This window comes from Hipposideros armiger, unplaced genomic scaffold (genome assembly GCF_001890085.2).
Source record: "Hipposideros armiger isolate ML-2016 unplaced genomic scaffold, ASM189008v1 scaffold_109, whole genome shotgun sequence".
Lineage (NCBI taxonomy): Eukaryota > Metazoa > Chordata > Mammalia > Chiroptera > Hipposideridae > Hipposideros > Hipposideros armiger.
In genome coordinates this window covers 3,530,674-3,549,696 of record NW_017731459.1, presented here as the reverse complement: position 1 = coordinate 3,549,696, position 19,023 = coordinate 3,530,674, and the positions used below count along the sequence as shown (strand labels likewise).

The 19,023-nt window shown below is 36.0% G+C and overlaps 1 protein-coding gene across 29 annotated transcripts in view; it reads right to left on the bottom strand.

The window, feature by feature from the left end:
• Positions 1–19,023, bottom strand: part of CLASP2 (cytoplasmic linker associated protein 2) — a 157,188-nt gene that overhangs the window by 13,893 nt on the left and 124,272 nt on the right. For 18 of the 29 annotated variants that reach the window (XM_019647191.1, XM_019647196.1, XM_019647197.1 and 15 more), the window contains 8 exons: positions 17,147–17,149; positions 14,067–14,230; positions 13,197–13,275; positions 13,014–13,064; positions 9,429–9,572; positions 4,414–4,557; positions 2,275–2,381; positions 571–724 (listed from right to left, as the gene is read on the bottom strand). In XM_019647191.1, coding sequence (XP_019502736.1) covers positions 571–724; positions 2,275–2,381; positions 4,414–4,557; positions 9,429–9,572; positions 13,014–13,064; positions 13,197–13,275; positions 14,067–14,230; positions 17,147–17,149 — 846 coding nt within the window. The remainder of the gene's footprint in view (positions 1–570; positions 725–2,274; positions 2,382–4,413; positions 4,558–9,428; positions 9,573–13,013; positions 13,065–13,196; positions 13,276–14,066; positions 14,231–17,146; positions 17,150–19,023) is intronic. The other 11 variants (XM_019647199.1, XM_019647219.1, XM_019647206.1 and 8 more) reach the window with 3 other exon arrangements.

The following is a 19,023-nucleotide window of genomic DNA, read 5'->3' as shown; positions in this document are numbered from 1 at the left end:
CAGAAAGATATGTCGTTAATATTCTTAATTGGAGTCACACAAACTGATGATGCAAATCGCTATCACTGTACTTAACAGGGAAAAACAACCAAAATGTATTATTTTGTCTTGCAAGACCCACGTGATCTGGCTGATGTTCCACTTCCCGTCTCATTGGCTTTTGCTGACCATCAACTATACAAAGCTTGTTCCCATGTAAAGGTCTTTGCACTTGCTATTTCTTTTAAGGAATTCTCCTCTCCTTTATTAGGTCTCAATACAAATGTCACCTTTTGGTAGAGGCCTTCTCTGACAACTTAATCTAACAGATTCACTTTATATTCTAACCTAAAACTCCACAGGCCTCAGCTCTACCTGAAAATCTACAAGGAACTTGAAGGCAGTGATTTTGTCTAGTAAATCTAAGACCCAGAACATTGCTTGGCACACAGCAGATACTGAGTAAATACTTGTTGTGTGACTGACCCCTAGAAAATTACATTTTAAAAACAGAAAGCAAAGTTAAAAAAACAAACGAACAAAAAACTCTTAATGAAAAAGTGTGCAATGTAAAAATATTCAAATACTTACTGAATCGCCATCATCTTTTTTAGAATCCCTTTTCAATGGCTCATTCATATCTTCTTGACTACGGTAGCTGAAATTCTGAATTGCTTCAGTGACACCTCTAAGAGAGCTATAAATATCTTCAGAGTTCATATTTTCTGTGTCATAATCAAATGCACTATAAAAAAGACAATGACTAATTTTTATTTATGTGCAGTTTTAAAATAAAAACACATTTGGGATTATGTAGGATATCTATAAAGACAGGATTAGAGACTGCGTATTCCCCGAAGCAAAACAAAACCCAACAGCTATGAATGGTTACAGTACCCGTCCCCTTGTCCATCCATCAAGGGCAGCTTACAATGATTTTAACAATGTAACAGCTGGTTTGTCTTTTCATTTTTGAAATGTTCTGATTAACCAGGGGTTTAGCAAACTATGACCCCTGAAATCTAAGGTTTTTTTATAGTTTTAAATAGTTGAGAAAAAAATCAAAATAATATCTCATAACACATGAAAATTATTTAAATTCAAACTTCAGTGTCCATAAATAAAATTGTATTGGAACACAGCAATGCTTATTTATTTAGGCAGTTCTATGGCTATTTTCACACTATAACATCAGAGTTGAGTAGTGGTGACAAAACTGCATGGACTGCCAAGCTTAAAATATTTACCATATGGCCCTTTACAGAAAGTTTGCTAACTCCTGTGATTAACTCACAATAGTGATAGTGCTTAAGGAGGAGATAAATTACACAAATTTATAAGGAGGCAGAGAATTTTTAACACTGATCATAAATGTTATTGAAATGAATTCTATAATCAAATTCTAAAATTCAACCGAGGCTGGTAAAATTTAGCTATCAAAATTGTAACATATGTATAGCATGGAAGAAATAGTCGAGATGGTAAGTTTCCAATATATTTTTCTTCCTTAGATGCTGATGAAGTATCCTATAATTGTAATGAATATAATGAAGCAAGTTATGATATATATGGATAATACAAAAATCAAGCTAATAAGTACGAATATGGACTACTACACGAGCTTTTTGAAGGCCATGAAAAAGAAAAACGATTAGTTCATTAATGAGTCAAGGACTTCATCTGAAATACATTCCATTCTTGAATTGCATCAAGTGTATAAAAATTATACGTGTTTTATATTTTATATTAAGGACCAATCTCACAGTCACATTTTTTCCCAAGAAGTATACATAATGCCATTTTATATTTATCCCTTCTGTGTTTTTTTCCCTCTTTTTATGTTTTTATCTATAGGCCTCCTTTTTTTTTTTTTTTTAAATGTTTAGAGGTGGCTGCCAATAGTAGATTTAAACACCATCATTATAACTTGGCTTCACCATTTTCACTAAGTAGTATAACTGAAAGACACAATTTACAATTTATTGGATTTGTATAAGGGTATCTGAGGAACATAACCATGTTATTCAATGGAACAATTTGAAGCAATAATTTACAAAAGCTGTGTCCGTAAGTTTTCTTTTCACTTATTAAAAAAAAAATCCATATTGTATGCATTAGTATAATTTAAAATATTAGTTTGGGAATAAACAATTAAATTTTTTGAATCTGTTAAGTTTCTATGTATTTAACGCCTTTGAAGTCAAATGGAAATCAACTGGAATTATGTTAACGTCTGTTTTTCTAAGAAGGAAATCTACAATAACAAACCATGACAGAAAATTACCCCTTTATTACCTTGGAGATAGAGTATTCTGTGATGTATTGGTAGGAGAAGTAAGAGGACTAGACCAGTTGGCTGGTGAGCGTGGTGTTGGTCTTGTCAAAGGACTCCCCATGGAACTCTGATGGAGGGAGTCAAATAAGTATTAGCATATGACAGGCAAGTTCAACTAAAAGGCTCTTAAGGAAGACATACGATCAAGAAGTTGAACAATATGAAAGAGCCATATTCATAAAATATTTATACATCAATATTTTAAATACTCATGTACTTATCTCAAATTTCTGTGGGGATAAACTTTCTCCCCATTCAAAAATCTAACCCTTTAATCTTTTTTTTGTTCTCCTCATCCACTTCCTGCTCTCAGATATTATCAATACCTTTTTCCTTAAAGATTCAACACTATCCCAAATTATTTTATTTTAGAATTTTTTTTTCAATTGAGGAATTGGGGAAGGAGAACAGTGTTGGGGAATTGGGGAAGAGGAACAGCCAAGCTGCTGTCCTTCAATCTTAGTTGTGGAGGACGCAGCTAGCTCAGCTCCAAGTCTAGTCACTATGCGGCCTCTTGTCGGCAGCTTGCAGCCGCTCAGCTCAAGGTGCTGTGTTCAATCTTAGTTGCGGGTGGGCATAGCCCACCATCCCATGCGGGAGTCAGACTGGTAACCTTGTTGTTAGGAGCATGTGCTCTCCCCAGCTGAGCCATCCTGCCACCTGTTGGCAGCTCAGCGGCAGCTTAACTTGGGTGCAGCTCACTGGCCCATGTGGGAATCGAACCGGCGACCCTGTTGCTCAGAGCTCACGCTCTTAACCAACTGAGCCACTTGGCCGGCCCCCCAAATTAACATTTTAAATTAACTTTCTGTTCTGAGTCAATTTCCCTCCTCCAACCACTACTAATGCGCAAAGTTTATTCCTCCTTGAGTTTACTTTACAAATGACTTTCACAAAAACACCAAAGGAGTAAAAATCTGATCAGATCATGAATTTGCCTATCTTTTAAGATATAATGAAACAGTCTTCTCCTTTTAAAAAAAAAAACTGATTCTGGTCCCAAGAAATTGTAGATTGTTTTTAATCTTCAGACTTTACCTTAAGCCTGCCATATGTGCATCTATTTTCTCCTTTATCCATTATCAAAGGTCTCTCTGTCTTTTAAAAACTTAATTCAGGGCCGGCCGAGTGGCGCGATTGTTAAGAACTGGCTTGGGACGCCAGAGAGCCCCGGTTCGGATCCCACATATGAGGGCCAGTGACACTGCCCTCCACAGCTAAGATGCTGAACAACAGCTCAACCTGGAGCTGGGCTGCCATGAGTCGCTGGCGATGGCGTAGGCTGCAGCCCCTGTGGCAGTGGGTTGCCATGGGCTACCGTATGTAGCCAGCAGCCACAGTGAGGCTGGCGACTGATCTGCCTTGGCTGGGAAGAGCGCAATGATGGTGCCAACTTGGGCCAGTGAAGCAACGTCCTCCGCAACTAGATTGAAGAACAGAACGACAGCAACTTGTCTGTTCCCCTTCCCCCAATTCCCCAGCACTGTTCCCATCCCCCAATTCCCCAATAAAATCTTTAAAAAACAAACAAACAAACAAAACTTAAGTTCAATTCTTTAGGCATATTATGTAAATGATTCTCTTTAACATTTAGATATATAGATATATAACACTGTAATGTTTCATTTACTCAACTTCACTTCCCCAAAACAAAATCCAGGATGTTCAAGCACCTATGAACTAACAAGCTTGTAATTATTAAATGTGAACACCTTTTTAAGCACTACTCTCTTTGGACTTATTTGTTAAACCCGGAATAAGTCATCCCTTCTAGTCCTCAAATAAGAATTGGTTCATCTAAACAGCATGTTCTAATTCTAATGTCTTGCAAAGCTGATGCCTTCATCTAAGTTCTGCTCACAGTTTGCTTTCCTGGTTCATTCTCTGGGCACCATTCATCACCACCCTAATGTATACCAAATTATAATATAAACATGACAGGCCTAAGGACAATATTTGATTCTGCTCAGGAAATGCTCCCCAATATAGATGCAAAAATTACATACTGGGTTCAAAAGTTTACTTCATGTAAAATAAAGCAGATATTATTAAACCAACCATCACATTATACAGTAGCCAAGAAAATAACTGAAAAATACCGGGGTTCCATTGCCAGTGTTTCGAAGGTGATTATGAAGAAGCTTGGTAGCACCATCCTGAAAAGTTTTTGGTAAAGCTCCTAACAACATTGTGAACTCTGGGGTATTGAGTTCAAATAAGGAAATCAGCACCGACTGTGCTGCCTGGAAAACAAAGACATACAAGGCATAGATGAATATATTTCAGTTACTCAAAGGAGACTATTTTCTTTTTCTTTTTTTTATTAAAAATTATTGGGGTGACAATGGTTAGTAAAATTACACAGGTTTCAAATGTACAATTCTGTAATACATCATCTATACATCATATTGTATGTTCAGCTCTGGGTGGTGAACACACAATGAAACCATTTTCTTTACTCAGCATTTCTGTTTAATAGCACAAGGCCATCTTTCCCAGGGGAAAAAAGAAGATGTACTTACATGTTTTAAAATTTCTTAAAAGAATAAAAGAAATGTATTTGACCTATTATGAAAAGAATAACAAATATGACCTAAAAGTCAACAGCAAAGGTTAACCAGACAGTTTCCAGGGTTATTCTATCAGTACATACGACTACTTTAGTTTTCCTTACAAATGACTGCAAGAAAGATGGATGAAAGTAAGGATGCATATCCACAGCTATAAGGAGCCCATCCAAAGCAACTTAGTAGTTCACATTTCATTTTCTCAATGTTATTCTTAAATTAACTGGCTGAACCTAGGCTTCTGTCAAGAAGCTAAATCTAACAATCTACAATCTGAAGCTAAAACAAGTCTAACATTTTTGTGGAAATGGGTTAATACAAAACTTATTCAGTTCAGTTAAGAAAACGTACACATTTCCTTAATTTTTCTAATCACCTGAGTTATTAAAAGCCAAACTGAAATTCAGATTACACAGAAAATTGAGAGAAGAAAGAAACCCCAATGTTTTGTATCCAGACTTGTGCATTTTGTTCTGGACCTTTTCTGACTCCACTCTATGAAAACCTAAGTGTTCTACGTTTATGGCATTAGAATATACAATACTAGAGGAATGGTTACGTTATGTTACAATGGAGCAATGGTATACTACACAACACAGCCTTGAAAAATGATGTCGCTTTATACAAGAAGAAATTGGGAGAGGATTATTACACACAGCTGAAGGAAAATCCTAAAACAACAGCTGTCACATAAGCCTATTTTGTTAAAATAAACAACAAAGTATACAACATGTGGGTGTATATTCGAAAAATGTTAAGTGCTTCAATAAAGCAGGTCGCAAAATTTTATGATCCTGTGTCTTTTTTGGAGTCACAACCTCAAGTTAATTTGAGCAAATGAATTAATAATTGTTATGATATATTTTATTCCATTTAGAGTTTATTTTGGTGTATGAGATGCAGCTTTATTTCCCCCCTTGAGATGACAGCCCAAGTGTTCCTAAACCATTTACCAATGAGTGTATCCTTTCCTCATGACGTGAAGTGTCACCCTTTTCATGAACTGATCTCCTATATAAGCCTAGGTGTCTCTGGACCCTCCTTTATGCTCCATTTATCTATCTCTCTATTTCTGCATTAAATAATACAGGTTTAAATTGCATGATATAAATTGTAACAGCATACTGTGAAGTCCTTCATGTCTGTTTGTTTATATTTTAATGTCATATATGCTTTACTAGATATATTTTACATTTATTTAAAAATCACTTTTCAAGTCTTAAATAAAATTAATGCACAGTTATGGATTTTAAAAAACCAAACTGTTTTACAAAAGGTTTTTTTTAAAAAAAGATTTTATTGGGGAATTGGAGGAGGGGAACAGCGTTGAGGAATCAGGAAAGGGAAACAAACAAGTTGCTGTCCTTTTGTTCTTCAGTCTTGTTGTGGAAGACGTTGCTTCACTGGCCCATGTTGGTATTATCATTGCGCTCTTCCCAGGTGAGGCAGTCGCTCGCTGGCCATTGGACAGCAGCTCACGAAAGCTCACACCAGCTGCCGGCCAGCCCGACTGCAGCCTATGCGGTCCCTGGCAACTCACGGCGGCCCAGCTCCAAGTTGAGCTGTTGTTCACCATCTTAGCTGTAGAGGGCAGTGTCACTGGCCCTTATGTGCGATCCAAACTGGGGCCCTGCTGCTCAGAGCTGGCATCCCAAGCCAACTCTTAACGAACGTGCCACTCGGCTGGCCCAGGTTTTATAATTCTTAATTCCCCTGTTCAGTTCTCCAGAGTTTTCTTTGCAATGCTTGTTTTTTCTGTTAGGCATTCATAAGCTTATATAATTATTTCTTGAGCTTATATAATTATTTCTTGATTTAGCAGCTTGAGATATTTTCTAGCGATTTCCTAGTATAATAGATGAGAACAGGTACCTTTCAATATCAGCTCTACACTTCCTAACCTCTTCTCCCTTACACAGCATAGCAACAATTCGTTTTTGTCACATTAACCAGCGTAATCTTTAAAAATATAAATCATATCGTAACACTCCCTTAAAACATGGCAATGATTTCTACTGTCACATCAGCAGTCTTGTTCTTGGAACATTCCCAATTCTTAATTTTGATGAAATACAATTTATCTTTTTCTTTTTGTTGATTTGTTTTTGGTAGCATATCTAAGAATTTATTGCCAAATTCAAGATCATGAAGAATTATCCTTGTTTTCTTTTAAGAGTTTTACAGGTTTAGCTTTTACACTTAAGTCTTTGATCCATTATGAGCTAATTTGTGTATGTGGTGTGAGATAAGGATTCAACTTTACTCTTTTGGATATGGCTACTTAGTTGTCCTAGAGCACAATTTGTTGAAAAGACTATTATTTCTTTATGGAATGTCCCTGACATCCCTGTCAAATCAATTGGTCATAGATACATAGGTTTATTTCTGGACTCTCAGTCCTATTTCATTGGTCTTTATATCTATCCTTATGCCAGTACCACACTGTCATGATCACTGCTGCTTTGTACAAGGTTTTGAAATCAGGAATTGTAAAGTCCCCACACTTTGTTCTTTTTCAAGATTGTTTCGGCTATCATTGGTCCTTGACAATCCCATATGAATTTTGGAAACAGCTTGTCAATTTCTACAAAGCCAAGTTGGATTTTGATAGAGGTAACATTGAATCTGTATATCCTTTTGGGGAGTACTGCCATCGTAACAGTATTAAGGCTTCTGATCCATGAATATGGGCTATTTTTCCATTTATTTAAATCTAATTTCTTTCAAAATAGTTTCATAGCTTCTACTATAAAATTTGCACTTATTTTGTTACATTTATTCCTAAGTATTTGAATGTTTTTGATCCTACTGCAAATGAAATTGTTTTCTTAATATCATTTTTGATTGTTCATTGCAATTGTTTAGAAATACAATTGATTTTGTATCCTGCAACCTGAACTAAACTTGTTTATTAGTTATAATCGTTCATTATTGATTTCTTAGAATTTTCTATATATAAAATATTATCATTTGCAAACAGAAATAGTTTTACTTCTTCCTTTTCAATCTGAATGTTTTATTTATTTTCTTTTTTTGTTTTGCCTTAATGTTGTGGCTAGAACCTCCAGTACAATGTTTAATAGAAACGGTGAGAGCAGCGCCAGCCGAGTGGCGTGTTGGTTAAGAGTTGGCTTGGGAATGCCAGCTCTGAGCAGCAGGGCCCCGGTTCGGATCCCACATGGGCCAGTGACGCTGTGCCCTCTACAGCTAAGATGGTGAACAACAGCTCAACCTGGAGCTGGGCTACCGTGAGTCCGCTGGCGACGGCACAGGCTGCAGCCCCTGCTGCAGTGGGCTGCCATAAGCTACTGTGTGTGGCTGGCAGCCAGCGTGAGCGGCCAGCAGCTGGTATGAGCTGCCAAGAGCCTCCGTGAGCGGCTGTCCAGAGGCCGGCGACCGATCTGCCTCACCCGGGAAGAGCGCAATGATAATACCAACATGGGCCAGTGAAGCAACGTCCTCCACAACTAGACTGAAGAACAAAAGGACAGCAACTTGTCTGCTCCCCTTCCCTTGATTCCCCAGCGTTGTTCCCCTCCCCCAATTCCCCAATAAAATCTTTAAAAACAAAACAAAACAATTGAGGTTTGTTTCATGGCCTAGAATATGGCCTGTCCTAGAGAATATCCACATGCACTGGAGAAGATTGTATGTTTTGCTATTGTTGGGTAAAGTGTTTATCATTAGAAATAAAGGTCACAAAATTTATACTCTAGGCACAAAATTTATACTTGCATGCCTTTGCAGCAAATATTGAAGGAAATTATTTATCAAAGAAGAGAGTAAACAGAGCTAAATATAGGATCCAAGAAATAAACCATTAAGGGTAAAGAGAAGTCTCAGGAAATGGTGACGAGAACAAAGGATGCCGGAAGGAGCTTCCCAGAAAATAAACAACCTGTGTTCTTGAGCACATGGGAAACATCAGCCATAGGCATAGAGCAGAGATGTCAAAAATATTAACAGGTACTTAAAAGCATTAGAAAGGAGGCAGCAGTAAATCACTTAGTAGAGCAGTGAATACTTCCAAAGTTGAAAGTAAATCTTTTCCATTGGTGACCAACAACCGATTCATAAGTATTTTGAAGGTTATGGAAAAAGATATAGGAAAGGATGTGGGAATGATATGAGAAAGCTAAGTCCTCATTTACCAAGGCAGACAGACAGATATATAATAACCAAAGTTGTCAACAGATCAACAGATAATGCCTAAAATTAATAAGCCAAGAAACAGTGTAAGCTCTTATTTGAAATACATAGGTAAATACAAGGGGAAAGGTTTGGAGTATTTTGAATGGTTATAAGATTAGAGATAGAGAGGATTATGGCAAGGGCAATTCTTTTATTCTGTTTGAAAATTATATTCATATTAATTGGATACAACTTAAAACAATTTACGGGAAGGTTTTAAAGAAAAGATCTTCATATCACCAGGTAAATAACTCAATGCTAACTGGTAATATCCTGAAAATACTAGCTTCCTTCACTGGTAATCCAAAGTGACTGACTTGTCTAATTTATCTTCTAAACCTTATATTAAAGCATACCTTCCGAACATCAGAACTTTTAGGTTCTGTTGTCCAAGTGATGACCCGAGATACTGCTAGGCGAGTTTCACTGGAATTTATAAAATCTCCTGGATCCATCTGTTTGGCCAGAGTTTCTATGTATTTAAGGATAGCAACCTTCACCTGCAGAGGTAAGCACAATGAGAAAGGACAATCAGACGGTCCTTGAGGGACACTGAGAACACTTCAGAAACAATTACCTGATTATTTTTTTTGACGAATAGAAAATTAAAACAACAAACAAAAAAATTAAACAACCGCCTACCCACCTGAGGTACAAGTACATGATAATGCGGATTTTTGTTTTTCACACATAGCAGAACTTATATTTCATTCCCCGTGTTTGAATAACTGCTGAAGACTCTCTTGACAGGAATATACACTTCTCCCTGAGTCTGTCCTTCAGAGCTTACAGCTGACTCTTGTCTAGACTCCCTAAGAGTCAGCCTTCATCAACTGAGTGTAATTTCACTTTTCGGTAAATGAACCAAAGTATTTTGAAAATAAGGTATTATAAATCAAGTGGGTAATTCAGGTGGACAATTCTGGGTTTCTGTAAAATATATACAGTAAGACTCACACAATGAAATCAGGTTCTTTAATAGGTCCATCGACTGCTAGAGCTACCTTCTATAAGAAGTACCACAAAAAAGTTTTACACAAGTACCACTGGAGAAAAGACAACACTTATTTGTGTAAGTGGTATGTGTACGCTTAAAAGGTCTGATTTTTCTCCCAGGAATTCCTGATGTGTGGGTAACACGGTGGGATGCAGGCTTTGAAGTCAGCAGGAGGGTGGGCAAAGCACACATACTTCTTCCTTAGATGCAGCCTTTTTTATTCTCCTAGAAAGCCACTGTTAAATTACCTCCCTTCTTTCAGGTATGTTGGGTCAGAAAAAAAGGGTGAGAACCACTATTTTTGAAGTACATCTTCAAATACTCTAGGGCTTCTAAATAATGATTCCCAAAGAAATGGCACTGGGCATAGTTGCACAGTCCTTAGATACAAAAGGTGCTAAAGAAACACCTACTAAATGCTGATTTGCTGACTTACAAAAAGGAAGGTTCAAATGTATGATTGAACAATAACATTGAAAAAATATCTCCAACGACTACAGTAATGTTTTCCTATGCTCCTTCTTCCTTTATTATTAATCACAGTAAGTGTCATTTATCTCACTCTGTTGAAATAGGTCTCCGGGAAGTACAATGCTAAGTTAATATACTGGAAATAAAATATTAAAATAAGTTTCTGACAGTTGTATATTTTCCCCTATCTGCTTCCAGTAAAAAGAAAAAAAAAAAAAGACAAAAAACCCAGAAAGCATCAAATTAAATTCTTCATTTCCTAATGAATGAATTTTAAGAAGTAATTTTAACTTTAAGAAATGTATTGAAAAAAATCAAGAGTTAACCTATTAGCTATGCTGGGTAAAATGTACAGAGGAGAGGGAAAGAGCCTATGGTTAACTGTGGAGTTGCAGGCCCCACTAAATTATGGCATTACATAAGATTCTGGGTTCTTGAAGCCTGGTTACTTCTATCAGGGTGAATAGCTGAAAGGTGTTGTAGTCAATTTGAAAAAATGAACATTTTGTTTTCAATTTGCCACCATTACTAACTGAATAATTTATCTGCACTATGAGATTCAACTAGTGCAGTGTCTTGGAAATTTTATTGAGGTATGTAAAGTTTTAAAAGCGTGTCACAGAATGGGTATGCTTACTGTAAAGTTTACATTTTAGTAAGATACTTCACAAGGCTATATACATACTCTGTATTCTGAATAACATAAACATGCATTCTTCTTCAGAGAAGAAAAAATAATGTAGCTGCTAAGGTATGTATAATTCTACAACATGTTTGTGAAACCCAGAAAAACAGGTCAACAAAAATTATTTATTTTAAAAAATATTACTTACTCAAATAAAATCACTCTGTATTGCCATTTTCCCCTAATCTATTGCTTCCTTTCTGATATTTAACCACATGACACTCTGTGAGCGATATAAAATAATATACAAACATCCATCTTTTATCTGAAAGAGCCATCATTTTTCAATAAAGGATTCTTACAAATCTCATACTCAAGTTAACTTATTTGTATTTTTCTATAACCTCGTAAGTTTCTTATTCTTAATCCTGCCACTCATCTGAAATTTACTTCTATTTTTGGCATAATGTGTGAATGGCTCCAATAGAACTTCTCCTTGCTATCCTAAAACATTAAATTAAGAGTTGAAGAGTGATTTTCCCTACAGCATTGTGTGTGTGTGTGTGTATATACTAAATATATAATAGAAAAGCTATGTATTTATGTGTACACACACACAGTCTGAGATTCCAGTCTCCAGTTAATGTTTTCCAATAGCAAAGCTAATTTTAAGTTGTCTGTTTCCCATTTCCCTCTTCCCTTTGTCTTTCTCTTCAGGCCTTAGAAACTTGATTCTCTCCCTCAACTCACCTATCACCCTTATTTCTTAATCTAATGGTTTAAACCTTCATGAAATGGCCCATGAAACATTTCTACATCCATTTTCAACAGCACTTGAATACCTACCACCAGCACCTAAATCATAACCCCTATTACAGTTTACTTTACAGTATTATAGATAATAATGATTGAACAAAAAAATGACTACAAAAATGATTTATCAATAATATCAAGTAAATTATTCTCCTTCTTCAGGTCACTTTTCAAAATCAAAACAGATGGAATCTGTTTCACAAAGCAGCTCTGAGAAAATAACACTATGTTGAGTGAAAGGCAACCCTGGTAAGAAATATAATCGTGATTTTTAAAGCAAAATCATATTCAGAAACTTAAAGAAATATCAATCCTGGGCAGCAATGCTTGTGGAAATATATTTCGTGCAGAATAGAGCAGAAAAATATAAGGATTGTACATACACATATGCTTGTTATTTCCCTGACTTTAATCTCATTAAATTATAATAAAAAACATCTTTAGTAAAGAATTCAGGATCTCCTTGTTCATATTAAATTATTTTTATGTTAAATTTAATCACAATTGGAGTCCACATTGTTTTCCCATAACTTAATTGGAAAATGTGTGCTAGTAACAATTGAGAGTTAATCCTAATTCTAAATTTTATGCACACACCGGAAATATCACAATGCAAAAAGAAAAAAAAAGTTACTATTTCAATTAAGGAGAACTGGAGAATAGCATTGAGATTACACTTAAACATAGGTAAAACTGACATTTCACCCAAAATACCTATTCAGACTCTAAATTTAAAAAGAAAAGTATTGGGAAATCACAAACATAAAATTAGATAAGACTTTATAGAGCAAGTTTGCGTCACTAGCTTAGGGTTAGAGGCCATACTTGTGTTGCTATCTAAATGTGTATCCCCTGTAAGCTCCTCCACAGGACAGCCTGGCATTTGAGTAACATTTGAAATCAAATATGTGCATGCTTGGAAGGCTTACAAAGGTTAGTAGTTCAACACAGATGCATACAAACATTATCTGAAACACTGCAGAGTTGTAGAGTTAAGAAAAGAAATAATGCAGATTAAAACAAAAATAAAAAAACCTTAGAGCTCCAAAAAGAGTGAAGTTGGTCCCGAAGTGCTGGCTTGACTGTCTGAAAGTTTATAAAAACAAAATCCACTCATTGAACAGCTTCTCATGTGACAGAAATACAAACATCAACATAACGTAATTAATAAAATACTGCAATTCCTTATAATGTCTTTAAATGACTTCAAATTTTTACCTTCAAACTTGGTGTTTGAGTCTGATCAACTGTAAACCTCATTAGAATATTGAACTGAAGATCATTTGGAAAAGATTCTCTGAAATAAGGAATAAACAAAGTAAAGCAAAATAAAAATTAAGTCAGCAAGTAAGCTCTTAGCAAACTTAACAGAAAACTATGCTTAATACCAAAGCATCTCATTCAAAAGCATACATGAAGTAGTATCTGTATGTGGTATAGTTGATGTGATACAATATGCAATGAAAGCTATTCCCAGAAGAATCTGAACATTTGAATTTATACCGTTAGGGGTTAAAATATAGTAAATAATGGCCTATCTTGGCTTCAGCTATAGATTTAATCAGAAAAATATATTCAGTAAAAAATTCAACATTATCAGAGATGTATGCATACCCACATCTAATATCTGAATTCTAGACTCACCTCAACTTAGTAAATGGATATTTGAAATAAGTCACTTCAACAATCTACACAAGAAAGTAGAAATATATCATTGGTTCAAAATCTTCTGAAAAAAGATTCTGAATATTTCAATGCATAATAAAACATCCTTTTTAAACTTAGGAAATATTTTATTTTTACATTAGATTGAATAAAATCTTTAACTCAACTTTTATCTTAATTAAGATAAAATGCCACCTTGAATTACTCAACAAATGTTAATGAAATTTTTATAAAAGGAAGCAGTGTTTGACCTAAGGACCAATGTTGCATGAAGCATGTGAATGGGCATTATTAATAATCTTCGAATGAAGCCTATGCAGTCTAAATGGTTTAAAAGGACTCAAATATCTAAACTTGTAACACAGCAACTAAATACTCCTGATTCCTATCAGGTAAACTTGAAATATATGAAGAAAATATTACCTTGTAACATCGAGGGCTTTTTGAACTTTTGCCTGAACAGACCCAAGCAAATCAGCACCCATTTTTTTTAGCAGTTGCGTCAGCAGTACAAACAACCAATCCTGAAGATCGTCTTTGTGGACTTGTATGAAGTCCACTAGAGTCTCCAAAAACATGCTGAATACCTACAGTTGATAAACGGGAGAGGGGAGAGAAAAAGGAGGAAATATTGATCTTTATGATCAATTCAAAACTGCAATAGAGAGGAACACAGGAATCAGAGGCACAGCGATTGGCAGCCAAGCGGAAAAACAATCTCTCTTGCTTTTCATTGGACTCTGTGATACAAGAGTACGTTTGAAATGTTATCCAACTTCTGCTGAAGTTCGACAATTAGCTATTCCATGCAGCATCGCTTGGTAAAGAAACTTTGGCCACAATGGCTGGCACACCTAATGTTTTCCATGATGTCATAGCTTGAACTTGTTAAAATGAAATCCATTTTATCTGAAATTTAGGGCAAGGAGCTACCTATAGTTTCACTGGCCCTCAGCTCTTTGGAAGAGTGGCACTGAATTAATCAGAAGATGACTATGTTGACAGCTACCTTAAAGTAGAAGATCATTTCGACATAATGGGCTAATCAGAGACTCCTTAGATTTTTCAAAATGTCAGTTGTCACAAAATTTTTTTGTATAAGATATGTTATTTACTAAAACTGCCCCAAAAGTAATTTTAAGTGATTTGGAATAACTGTAAGTAAAATAAATTCAGGATACAAATCTACATCTAAATTTAAATAATTTCTAAAAAGTCTTAGATGGCATGCTATTTAGTCTCCATTTCCATCTTTTTGCTCCCATCAACCATCCTCTAATCGTGAAATGTAAGCTTTTCATTAGCTTAGTATGCTTGGCCATTCGGTAGTAGCGTAGTAGCGTGACACTGCTTTACTCTTGTTGTCTCCTTTCTTTCTTCCATTCTTATTGCTAGGCCTTTTCCATTTGCATCCTAAACGTGGGGTGATGTAAGAGCCAGTCTTCATTCTGATTCTCCTTCCACTGGCAGTGTGACTTCCTTGACAGAACCTCTCTGATCTGGCCTCCTAGGTCTCACAACCTCTTGAAAAGCTCTCTCTTTTGGTCTTCCCCCAAATCTGTAGACCCCACTGTCACTGTGGGCATCAGTCCTTTCCGACCTCATGTCTGGATTTCTGTAGTAGCCTGACTTTAGTCCTTATATTTTCTGTATACCAGTGGTCAGGAAAGCATTTCTGTAACAGGAGAGACAGTACATACTCTAAGCTTTGCAGGCCATATGGTGTCTGTCGCAACTATTTTACCCTGCTGTAATAGCATAGACACAAGTATGTAAACAAGTGAGCATAGCTGTGTTCCAATATAACTTTATTTACAAAACAGGCAACAGGCCAACTCATGCTTCTTTCTCACCATCGAACTGTGATATAACTCATTTGATATAAACAAAATCCTAATGTCCCTTCACTGTCTATAGAATAATGTCCCAAATGCTTCGAGAAGGTTCTAACTCTCCAAACTGGGCTTGGACTATCTGGCAAAATAAACTCTTTGTCCCTGAACTCATCTCACACACATTCCTATTTCCCACCATACTCCCCAGTTGCTCTAGTTACATGACTCTCTATAAAATTTACCACTCAAAGCCCCGTCAAGAAGCTTCTTGGATGATAGCCACTGAAGATATCTTCCCTACTTGAAACTTACAGTGGGGTAGCTTTATGGTGCTATTTAATTTTTTCTATATTTATATTATCTTCCCATGTGTAACATATAACGTTTGAGAAAAAAGACTATATTTTTATACAGTCTTATATCACCAATTAGAATCAAGCTCCAAGTTATCAAAGGCTGAGGACCGAATATAGAGTTGTTCAATGAATCTGCAGGAAAAGTTCCTTAAAAAGTAAAAATTTTCTCTTAAGTGAAACTTAAGTGAAACAGTAATAAATTGGTTGTCAACCCTTTTTTTTTCAATGCAAGGGAAGCTGTGTAACACTTTCCCTTTATCCCCATCAAACTGAATTTCCTTTTCTTTCCTATAAACTTTCTGAGTCTCCCACTTCTCTGAACTCATCCTAGTCATTCCCAGCAGGCCCTTTCTTTCCATGCTAATGAACCCAAAGTGTATGTCCCTCTCAAGCTCTGAACTGCTATTTCCTTCAAGAAGACTTCCTCGAGTCTCCTAAGCAGAAATTTCTTTTGATTAGGTATGAGTATAGCTGAATAAAAATGTAAACTTGTTATTTATAGTACTCTACATATAGGCTTGTCCTATATTTTTCAAAATACTTATATCTTACCAATGGTATTTACTAAATGATAATATATATGACTATTATAGATCTATCCAAAACATATATTAACAGTTTCACATAATGTTTCTTACTTGATTGTCCTATCACAAAGATTGTCCTATCATTGTCAGATGTTGATATTCTCCCATTTCCTGATCTATGACTACAGGGGAAAATGAAAATTGCATATGCTAATATAATACGAGGGCTAAACGTCTGATTTCAGGAGAAAGTTGAGAAACACTGCTCTGTAAAACTGCTCTGTTTGCTTTTTTGTTTTTTCTTTTTTCTGTTTGTTTTTAAGGAATGACACTAATAGAATATTAGAAAATACATATGGGGAGGTTGGGATTAAATTTTTAAAAGTAGCTGTCAAACTTCGGAATTATTTTTTTAATAATTCAATGGAACCAACCTTCAATGGAATCAATTTATACTCCCACATATCTGACAACTGTAATTTATTGGAAAAAAATTGTAATATTCAAGCTATTACAATTGAGGCAGCCTTTTCTTAACCTTGCTTATATCTTAGGTGTGCCAGTCATCAAATATAGAACAGAAGAACATAATCAAATTAGATTAATTAGTAGATTAAAAAGCACATCTCCAAACAGAATGAGTTTGCGTAACTGCGAATAGCGTTTCGTGGATTGCAAAGGGTCCAATACTGCATGAACTCTTCGGGAAAGAAAATAGAGAAAAAGGGTTAATTTCACAGTCATGCAGTAAAGTTAGGTTTCCAACAAATATTGAACCAACTTACTCTCTATTGAGAGTTCCAACACAGGGGACAGCATGCAAAAAGAAAAAAAGAAAAAAAAGAAAAACACACAAATTAGTCGCCATCAATGCAAAGTTCCTGTATGGAAGAAAAACACTTAGAAAATAAAAGCGACAAATGTTTTTCAAAGTTTTATGATAAACTTAAAATAGTTTTTAAAACAAGAGAGTTAAATGAATAGTATGGGAGAAAAGCATGTGATTTTCCTATGTCTCTCCCTCATCTCCTTGCCAAGAAAATTAGAAACAGAAGCCCCTTCTTTTCCAGACCCTATATCCTTGAGGCTCGAATTTTGAAAAGAATCTAAGAGTAACAGACACCTGCTCCACTTCTGGACAGTGCCAATATTTGCTTCCAAAGCCTGGTATCTAGAATTTTTATTTTCTTTATCTTTTTTACCTCCTCAGAAGCAACAGATTCACAAATTATTTCTATGTAGGCTTGGGATAATCACTATTATTTGGAATAAAAAGTGTATATACCACAACTTTTTATTTTCCCTGGGTAGGATGCGTGTTATGGTCTCCTGATCCTAGAACCGTAGGCAGCTCAGCTACCTAGAATACTCCCCAGGAGACCAGATGTGACCTGGTTGGTACTCAGCTATGTCCCATTTTAGTAGCTACAGATTGCATTCCTACCCTAGCTGTTCAAGACTCAAGAACATGACTTCAAGAGGTAGGTCTACACTGACCATAAAATGCCAATTTAAAGTGTGCACCATGGGGAAGATAGCTCTTTTCAACTAGTTCCTTTAGGGTCAAATGCTAGAGTCACATGGGATAGCATTTGGCTTGACACTCCTTACATTTGAGGGAAAAAAATGGGTCTAGAGCAGTCATAATAGAAATTATCTCTGAACTTAATTTTTCAAATTTAAATTTAGTTTTTAAAAACTTATATAGTGGTTGGTGCATTCTAAGGGCTTTACATTATTAACTAATTTAATCCTCATCACAATCTTATGAGGTGGGAATTATTATTAACTCCATTTTACCGATTAGGAAACCAAGGCACACACTGCTATTAAGGGTTGGAGGTCAAATTTGAACGCAAGCAATCTACCGTATTTGCCGGCGTATAAGACGACTCGGCGTATAAGACGACCCCCTAACATTTCCACTCAAAATACAGAGTTTGTTATATGGTCGGCTGTGTGCGATTTTGCGAGTGTGGTAAAATCGCATAACAGCTGAGCATACACCCAGCAGTGCTGCTGATGCCTGAACGGTATGTGGAATGAAGTGGGCGGGCATCGGGAGGCCACTATGGCAAGGGGCAAGCACTATGGGCAGTTTATCTGAAGTGTACCTGGCGTATAAGACGACCCCCCACTTGGAGGCATATTTTTCAGGGCCAAAAAGTCGTCTTATACGCCGGCAAATACGGTAGTTCCACTGTCCATACTTGTTATCACTGTGTTGTACCGACTCGCTTGTAAAACTATTAAAAGGCTTTGAATTAGATGGTCTAAATTACTGTTCTACATATATTGTGGTTGGATCACTTATTTCCATATTGGTATCTGAAGTATTAAAAAAAAGTTTATTTATCAAGTTATAGACATCAAATAATTTCAGCTTGCAAATGATACTGATTAATCATATTACTCCTGTCCCAGGAAAAAAAATCCAGCATCTATTTCAAGTGTATTCCGAAAGACCTCTTTTCTAACCCTGCCTTTCTGGGATGTCTGCACTATATACCAGAGCTTACCTAATATTTCAGCTGGACTCAGATCCTTACTCTAAAATATGTAAGAGGGAAACATTCCGGGGGTTGGAGAAGATAATTCTAGACGAAAGGAGATGGGGCTTTCATGGATGCTCATAACCTGGTTCTCTAAGTACCCTGTTTCT